The sequence below is a fragment of the Babylonia areolata genome, chromosome 10 (assembly GCF_041734735.1).
Source record: "Babylonia areolata isolate BAREFJ2019XMU chromosome 10, ASM4173473v1, whole genome shotgun sequence".
Lineage (NCBI taxonomy): Eukaryota > Metazoa > Mollusca > Gastropoda > Neogastropoda > Buccinidae > Babylonia > Babylonia areolata.
Window position 1 is genome coordinate 4,509,965 of NC_134885.1, and position 10,000 is coordinate 4,519,964.

General features: G+C 46.0%; 1 protein-coding gene across 1 annotated transcript in view; it reads right to left on the reverse strand.

Annotated features, from left to right (window-relative positions):
* Positions 1-10,000, reverse strand: part of LOC143286647 (uncharacterized) — a 48,168-nt gene that overhangs the window by 34,484 nt on the left and 3,684 nt on the right. Inside the window, exon 2 of the mRNA XM_076594284.1 lies at positions 4,121-4,142. Within this exon, the coding sequence (XP_076450399.1) occupies positions 4,121-4,142 (22 nt within the window). The remainder of the gene's footprint in view (positions 1-4,120; positions 4,143-10,000) is intronic.

Below are 10,000 nucleotides of genomic sequence, written 5' to 3' on the forward strand. Positions count from 1 at the left end.
TTGTGGTGGTGGTACATAACTGTAGTGATAGTAGTAGTCGTGGTTGTGGTCGTGGTGAATCAGTCTTTTGGCAAACGCTACCATTCCTGGACAAAGACTTGTCATTTTCTCCATAGAAAATGTCTTCAATAGCGCTGTCGTCGGTGGGTATATTAAACTTCCCTTTCAACGTCAAAAGGTGTGTGTGTGTGTGTGTGTGTGTGTGTGTGTGTGTGAAAGAGAGAGAGAGAGGGGCGGGGGTCTGGGTGTGTGCTACACAATCGTGGTAACACCAGTTGAGAATGCGTATGCTTCGGAAAACCGTGATCATATTTTGACAAGCTCTTATGTGAGTGCAATGATAAAAATATTACTACTACTACTACTACTACTACTACTACCCATAATCGTAATCATAATAACCATATTGCTGTCTCTCTGTGTCTCTGTCTCTTTGTGTCACTGTCTCTGTCTCTGTTTCTCTATGTCTGTCTCCGTCGCCCTCTCTCTCTCTCTCTGTGTCTCTGTCTCTCTGTCTGTCTCTCTGTCTCTGTTTCTCTATCTCTGTCTGTCTCTCTTTCTCTCTCTGTCTCTATCTCTGTCTGTCTATCTGTTTCTCTCTCTCTCTCAATGTCTCCAACCGTCTCTACTGTGTTTTTTTTCTGTCCCGCCCCTCTCTGTCTCTCTCTGTCTCTCTCCGTCTCTCTCTCTCTCTCTGTGCCTCTATCTCTGCCTCTTTCTGTCTCTCTGTCTCTGTCTCTTTCTCTCAATGTCTCCAACCTTTTCTGCCCGTTTTTCTGTCCTCCTCCTTCCTACCCCCCCCCCCCCTTTCTCTTTCTCTCCACTCTCTGCTCTCTCTCTCTTCCTCTCTCCATTCCTCCCTCCCTCCTTCCCTCCATTCCTTCCTTCCTTCCTTCTTTCCTTCATTCTTCAATCACTGTTTCATAGCGACTGTTGCTATGATTGTAAGCATTCCTTTAGAGCATTGAACAAAAGAGAGAGAGAGACAGAGAGAGAGAGAGAGAGAGAGAGAGTGTGTGTGTGTGTGTTTTATTTTTCTTTTACGTGCGTCGAAATCTGATCTTCTTTTTCTCGCTGGCGAATCGTTTGTTCACAAATACAACATGGTTTTGACATCGTAACCTGATACGGCCGATAGCGAAAGACTGAATTCCGCTCTACTTGCTGACACGGAGGTGCTTGACATTCCACAGGTCGGTTATACCACAGGTCTGTTATACCACAGGTCTGTTATACCACAGGTCTGATTTTCCACAGGTCCGTTATATCACAGGTCTGTTATACCATAGGTCTGTTATACCACAGGTCTGTTATACCACAGGTTTGATTTTCCACAGGTCCGTTATATCACAGGTCTGTTATACCATAGGTCTGTTATACCACTGGTCTGTTATACCACAGGTGTGTTATGCCACAGGTCTGTTATACTACAGGTCTGTTATACAACAGGTGTGTTATGCCACAGGTCTGTTATACCGTAGGTCTGTTATACCACAGGTCTGTTATACAATATGTCTGTTATACCACAGGTCTGTTATACCATAGGTCTGTTATACCATAGGTGTGTTATGCCACAGGTGTGTTATACCACAGGTCTGTTATAACATAGGTGTGTTATGCCACAGGTCTGTTATACCACAGGTCTGTTATAACATAGGTGTGTTATGCCACAGGTCTGTTATACCATAGGTCCGTTATACCACAGGTCTGTTATACCACAGGTCCGTTATACCACAGGTCTGTTATACCACAGGTGTGTTATACAACAGAACAGGTGTGTTATACCACAGGTCTGTTATACCGTAGGTCTGTTATACCACAGGTCTGTTATACCACAGGTGTGTTATGCCACAGGTCTGTTATACCACAGGTCTGTTATACCGTAGGTCTGATATACCATAGGTCTGTTATACCACAGGTGTGTTATGCCACAGGTCTGTTATACCACAGGTCTGTTATACCGTAGGTCTGTTATACCACAGGTGTGTTATACCACAGGTCTGTTATACCACAGGTGTGTTATGCCACAGGTCTGTTATACCACAGGTGTGTTATGCCACAGGTCTGTTATACCACAGGTGTGTTATGCCACAGGTCTGTTATACCACAGGTCTGTTATACCGTAGGTCTGTTATACCACAGGTGTGTTATGCCACAGGTCTGTTATGCCATAGGTCTGTTATACAACAGGTGTGTTATACCATAGGTCTGTTATACCACAGGTCTGTTATACCACAGGTGTGTTATACAACAGGTCTGTTATACCACAGGTGTGTTATACAACAGGTGTGTTATACAACAGGTGTGTTATGCCACAGGTGTGTTATGCCACAGGTCTGTTATACCACTGGTCTGTTATACCACAGGTCTGTTAAACCACAGGTCTGTTATACCACTGGTCTGTTATGCCACAGGTCTGTTATACAATATGTCTGTTATACCACAGGTCTGTTTTACCATAGGTCTGTTATACCATAGGTGTGTTATGCCACAGGTGTGTTATACCACAGGTCTGTTATAACATAGGTGTGTTATGCCACAGGTCTGTTATACCACAGGTCTGTTATAACATAGGTGTGTTATGCCACAGGTCTGTTATACCATAGGTCCGTTATACCACAGGTCCGTTATACCACAGCACTGTTATACCACAGGTCTGTTATACCACAGGTGTGTTATACCGTAGGTCTGTTATACCACAGGTCTGTTATACCACAGGTGTGTTATGCCCAGGTCTGTTATACCACAGGTCTGTTATACCGTAGGTCTGTTATACCACAGGTCTGTTATACCACAGGTGTGTTATGCCACAGGTCTGTTATACTACAGGTCTGTCATAACATAGGTGTGTTATGCCACAGGTGTGTTATACAACAGGTGTGTTATACCACAGGTCTGTTATACCACAGGTGTGTTATGCCACAGGTCTGTTATACCGTAGGTCTGTTATACCACAGGTGTGTTATGCCACAGGTCTGTTATACCACAGGTGTGTTATACCACAGGTCTGTTATACCGTAGGTCTGTTATGCCACAGGTCTGTTATACCACAGGACAGGTATGCCATTGATCCGTTATGCAACAGGTTTTATTAAGCATAATCAGGTGTGTAGCGACGGGTAAAGCGGTAACCTAGAAAACGAGTATCACATTGTCATTTGCTGATGGTGTTTGTTTTGGATAAAATACTCGTGATGAGAGAGAGAACGAAAAAGAAAGAGAGAGAGAGAGAGAGAGAGAGAGAGAGAGAGAGAGAGAGAGAGAGCGAGAGAGAGAGAGAGAGAGAGAGAAAGAGAGAGAATGAATGAATGAATGAATGAATGAATGAAAATAAGAAAGAAAGAGGGAGAGAGAGAGAGGAATATATATATATATATATATATATATATATATATAGAGAGAGAGAGAGAGAGAGAGAGAGAGAGAGAGAGAGAGACAGACAGACAGACAGACAGACAGACAGACAGACAGAGAGAGATACACACACACATTTATATATAAACACAGACACAGACACACACACACACACACAGACACACACACACAGAGACACACACACACACACACACACACACACACACACACACATATGCACGCACTCACGCACACTCAAACACACGCGCATGCACACACTAAAGGATAGAGAGAGAGAGACATACAATATACACAAGACGCGAGAGATACCGGCAGAGAAGTAGAGACAGACAGACAGACAGAGACAGACAGACAGAGAGACAGACAGACAGACAGACAGACAGAGAGACAGAGACAGAGACAGAGACAGACCACCAGACAAGACAGAGGCTGTGTTACAAACATCCATAAGTACAGCATACACATACAAACCAACCAACAAGCGGCACAGAAAGACATCTAACAGACAGGCAGACAGACAGACCCCCCCGCCCCCCCCCCCCCCAGCCACCACACACACACACACACACACACACACACACACACACACACACACACTCACACGATAATGAGAAGAAGAAGAAGAAGAAGAAGAAGAAGAAGAAGAAGAACAAGAACAAGAACAAGAACAAGAACAAGAACAAGAACAAGAACAAGAAGAGGAGAAGAAAAAGAAGAAGAAAGAGAGAAAGAAAGATCAACTTACGCCAAGTGCTCTTGCCATACACCTGAAACAGAAAAACAATGGCTGTGTTAAAAAACAACAACAAAAAAACACACACACACACAAAACACACACACACACACACACACACACACACACACACACACACACACACACACACACACACAATGTGAACCACTTCGTAAACAGCATTATCCAATAATTCTTCTAATTCCACATTTGTGGACTGCAACTCCCACGTTCACTCGTATATACGAGTGGCCTTTCACGTGTACTTACTCTGCCATGTAGGCAGCCATACTCTGTTTTCGGGAGTGGGGGGTGCATGCTGGGTATGTTCTTGTTTCCATAACCCACCGAACGCCGACATGCATTGCAGGAGAGAGAGAGAGAGAGAGAGAGAGAGAGAGAGAGAGAGACAGACAGAGAGACAGACAGACAGACAGACAGACAGACAGACAGACAGTGGAGTAATGGCCTAGAAGTAATGCGTCCGCCTAGAAAGCGAGAGAATCTGAGCGCTCTGGTTCGAATCACGGCTCGGCCGCCGATATTTTCTCCCCCTCCACTAGACCTTGAGTGGTGGTCTGGACGCTAGTCATTCGGATGAGACGATAAACCGATGTCCCGTGTGCAGCATGCACTTAGCGCACGTAAAAGAACCCACGGCAACAAAAGGGTTGTTCCTGGCAAACTTCTGTAGGAAAAATCCACTTCGATAGGAAAAACAAACAAAACTGCACGCAGGGAAAAACACACACACACACAAAAAAAAAGGGTGGGCGCTGTAGTGTAGCGACGCGCTCTCCCTGGGAAGAGCAGCCCGAATTTCACACAGAGAAATCTGTTGTGATAAAAAGAAATACAAATACAAATACAAATACAGAGACAAAGAGACAGACAGAAAGTGAGAGAGAGAGACAGACAGAAACAGAGACAGAGAGAGACAGAGACAGGCGAACAGACAAACAGACAGACAGACAGACAGAGATCACAGATAGAACAGAAGGTAAGACAAGCACAGACACAGACACAGACACAGACACACACACACACACACACACACACACACACACACACACACACACACACACACACAGGCGCATAAAGAAAGGTCTTCATGCAATCATAATAAACTGCTATCGGTGGTTTTACCACAAATCAAGTGATGCGTAACAAACACCAGCGGGGGGGAAAAAAAACTGCATTGGACCGTAAAAAACGATCTGTGCCAAGCGAGAAATCTCTCTCTCTCTCTCTCTCTCTCTCTCTCTCTCTCTCTCTCACACACACACACACACACACACACACACACACACACGTTTTGTTCAGCGAAGAAAACTCACACAAGCACACACATATTAATATTATTATTATTTTTGTTAAATGAGATTGTCCACTTCGGCACACAAAAACGTTTGGATTTTTGTTGTTGTTGTTGAGGAAGAAAATCTAATGATGTAAAGCACGCACAATGCTGGAATGTGTCTTGTAAAGCTCCAAACACTGATACATTTATCATCACAAAAGAGTAATAAATCACATTGCTTGAAAGGAAGAGAAACAATATTTTTAAAAGTCAGACATATATACAGAGAGAGACAGAGACACAGAGACAGACAGAGATAGAGAAAGAGAGAGAGAGAGAGAGAGAGAGAGAGAGGGGGGGGGGGGTAGGACAGAGCATGTAGAGCGAGTAAGAGAAATAATCTATATGTATATATGTAGCACAAGTAGAAGAAGAAGAAGAGGGAGGAGAAGAAGAAAAGGGAGGAGGAGGAGGAGGAGGAGAAGAAGAAGAAGAAGAAGAAGAAGAAGAAGAAGAAGAAGAAGAAGAAGACGAATATATAAAATGTCAGAAAAGGAATGGAGAAAGGGTGGTTGGTGGGTGGGGGGTGGGACATGCATCACCACGTTTTACAATCATAAGCACAAGGCACTTAAAAAAAAAAAAGAAAGAAAGAAAGAAGCAAAAAAACAAAAAAAAAAACAACAAAAAAACTACACGATAGATTTAATAATATCCTCCTCCTCCTCCTCCTCCTCTTCTTCTTCTTCTCCTCCTCCTCCTCCTCCTTCTTCTTCTTCTACTCATCCTCCTCCTTCCTCTTCTTCTTCTTCTTCTTCTCCTCCTCCTCCTCCTCCTTCTTCTTCTTCTCCTCCTCCTTCTTCTTCTTCTTCTTCTTCTTCTTCTTCTCCTCCTCCTTCTTTGGTACATATATACATATAGATCATTTCTCTTACTCGCTCTGCTTGCTGTGTCCACCGCCTCTCTCTCTGTCTCTCGCTCTCCCCCTCTCTCTCTCTGTCTCTCGTTCTCTCCCCCTCACCCCCTCTCTCCCCTCTCTCCCCCCCCCCCCTTTCTAATCTCCACGAGTAAAGATTGTGGTCTGGTGGTAAACATAAACTGACATCAAAGGCACAAGAGTTCACAGTTCAAATATTGTGCTCCTGACTCAGTTCTGTTCGGACATGTGTGATAAAACGGATCATGGTTGCTAGAGTAGTGTGAAGTGGCTTTTGATGTTGTCAGCCTCTGTGTGTGTGTGTGTGTGTGTGTGTGTGTGTGTGTGTGTGTGAGAGAGAGAGAGAGAGAGAGAGAGTCTTCGGGATAAAATGGTTTTGAGGATCGTTGCCAAGGAAGTCATTGTTTTTTTGTGTGTATTTTTTTATGAGGCAGAGGTCGATGAGAGACTCTGTTCATGAAGACAGGGAGAGATAAAGGAGATCAGAGAGAGAGAGAGAGAGAGAGAGAGAGAGAGAGAGACAGACAGGACGAGAGAGAGAGACAGAGACACAGAGAAACAGAGACAGAGGGAGAGAGAGAGAGAGAGAGAAGAGGGGAAAAGAGAGACAGAGAGAGAGAGAACAGAGAGACACTGACAGTGACATATTTTATGGTCAATTTAGCAATCAAGCTCTGTAGAGAGGATAAAGAGAGAGGGTGTGTGGGAGAAAGCGGTAGAGGTGGTATAGGTGGGAGAAACAGAAACACGGAGAGACAAATACTGAAAATACTGAGACAGAGAGAGAGAGAGGGGGGGGGAGAGAGAGAGAGAGAGAGAGAGAGAGAGAGAGAGAGAAAGAGAGAGAAAGAGAGAGGGACAGAGAGAAGAGAGAGAGGGTTATATGATTCGGCTTATGATTATAACAGCAAAGTGAGAGCTATGTTATCAATGGTTTCTCCATTGCAATGGGAAATCATTTACAGCAAAGTCTTTCGTGAAGGACTATGACTCTCAAACTAGGAGGCAAGATTGCACAGGCTCTTAGTGCGGCAGCCTTGGGGGTGGGGGTGGGGGTGGGGGGCTGGGGGGGAGGGCGGGGGTGGAAGGGGCTAGTTGAATACAAATTCTGTCCCAGATAGTCGGGACAGCAGTTGCCTCTGATAGTCAAAGTCGGACACGACTGACTATCATACACATACACATATTAAGGAGAGAGAGAGACAGACAGACAGACAGACAGAGATGGAGAGACACAGAGAGAGACAGAGAGAGAGAGAGTAACAGAGAGAGAGAGAGAGATGGAGAGAGAGAGACAGAGATGGAGAGAGAGAGACAGAGAGGGAGAGAGACAGAGAGAGAGGGGGAAAGAGAGAGAGAGAGGCAGAGAGGGACAGAGAGAGAGGGAGAGAGAGAGGGGGGGGGGAGAGAGAAGAGAGAGACAGAGAGATACATAGAGAGAGAGGCAGATACAAAGACAGAGAGAGACAGAGAAAGACAGAGAAAGAGGAGAGAGAGAGAGAGAGAGAGAGACAGAGACAGAGACAGAGGATGAGAGACACAGAGAGAGAGAGAGAGAGACAGACAGACAGACAGACAGAGACAGAGAGAGAGAGAGAGGTGCAGGATATAAAAAGAAGAGAGAGACAGTGAGAGAGACAAACAAATACAGTAATAGACAGACAGAAACCGACCAACAAAAAAATTCGGAGAGAAAAAAAAACAAAAAAACAACAACCAAAAACCAAACTCACGTTGCCACCCAAAACTTGGCATGAAAGTGACGCCGCTATTGTTCGGAGCAAGCCAGTACAGTCTCTGCACAGTCAATTGCCTGTCAACCACGCCTGTCAATTTCATCTCACCCTTTCAGCTCAGAAACTGATCACACAGATCCCGTTATCACATCGGTAGCTATCTTGCTTGTGTGTTGTTGCTGTCAGTGACAAATTACAAATTGGCAGTGTGAATTCAAAGTTTATGTGTGCATCAAATAGTTCGGTTTCGGGTCTGAAATAACTGTTCCAGCAACTGATCTTCCTTTCGGTGTCTGAAACTCATAGGTGACTGCGGTTTTCGTTTTCTAAACTGGGTGTTGATATGAGTTTATGTTTTGCATTTCCGAGAGTAGGATAAGTTAATAAAAGAATGGAGAAGAATGTTAAACGTGTGTGTGTGTGTGTGTGTGTGTGTGTGTGTGTGTGTGTGTGTTCTTTCTTTGATTTAACGTCTGCTCACTTTGAGTGATATTAGACGTGTCATGTGTGTGTGTGTGTGTGTGTGTGTGTGTGTGTGTGTGTGTGTGTGTGTGTGTGTGTGTGTGTGTGTGTGTGTGTGTGTGTGTGTGTGTGTGTGTTCTTTCTTTGATTTAACGTCTGTTCACTTTGAGTGATATTAGACGTGCCGTGTGTGTGTGTGTGTGTGTGTGTGTTGTGTGTGTGTGTGTGCTGTTTGTGTGCGCGCGCGCGCGCGTGTGTGTGTGTGTGTGTGTGAGAGAGAGAGAGAGAGAGAGAGAGAGAGAGAGAGAGATGAGCGTATGTTGGTACAATATTACAGCCGACAAAGGGAAGGGAAGGGAGGAGGAGGGGGGGGGGGGAGGAGACTTTCATCAGAGCGTGACCTTTTTTTTTCTTTTCTTTTTCTTTTTTTTTTTTTGTCATGAAAAGAACAAAAGGAATATCAATGTATAAAATCAGTAGCACCTTTCCCCATGGTATACCCCCGTTTCCAGATACCCCTACACACACCCACACCACCCACCCACCCACACACACACCCACACACCTTGTGGGGGGAAAGCAGTAAACACTGGTTGCCGGGAGAGTAACGCAGAGCGGGTAGGTAAAGGTTGGGTCGCTGCCGTGTTAGCCACCAACTCGCTAACTTCTCTCCGTGCTATAACAACAGTACACCAGCCTCTTAGTACCCCCCCCCCCCCCCCCCACACACACACACACTCCCACCCCCACCCGTCCCCGCCCTCCCCTCCTTCCCCCGCCGATCTCCGCCCCCCCCCCGCCCCCCTCCTCCACGACCTCCCTACCCCTTCCCCCCCTCTCGCCTCTTCTGCTACTGAGGTTCTTACCCCTGGGGTAATTTTTTTTGTGGCTAGCCTCGAATGAATTACCCCTCGGGTTAAATTGTGGTTAATCAATACACGACCCCCCTCCCCTCCCCGCCCCCACCATCACCACCACCCCACCCCCTGTTTGGAAATTACCCCCCCCCCCCCCACACACACACACACCCACCACCCCCCTCCCTGTTTCTGCAGAGTTAATGCGATGGTGATGGTGGTGGTGGTGGTCCATCTTGACCAGTAACAAATGACCGTGGGGGGGGGGGTGGGGGGCGGGGGGGCGGGGGTTTGGGGGGGTCATTCGTGTCTAGACCATAATGATCCGTGGGTAAAAAATCCAACGGGAGGGGGTAATTTAAGGGTGTTGCACCGACCAATCTTTCACAAGCTCTCGGTGTTTATCTATTGCCTGTCACTCGGGGAGGATTTGAGACAGATCCCAAGGAATTTTCTTTACTGGCCACTTTTTCGTTCAGCATACGTTATGTTGGGTGGGTAGGGGCGAAGGGGGGAGGGGAGGGGGAGGGGGAGGTAGGGGGGGGGGGGTGGGGGGGGGGCAGGGGGATGAGGGGGTAGAGAGACATTTACAAACCCCTT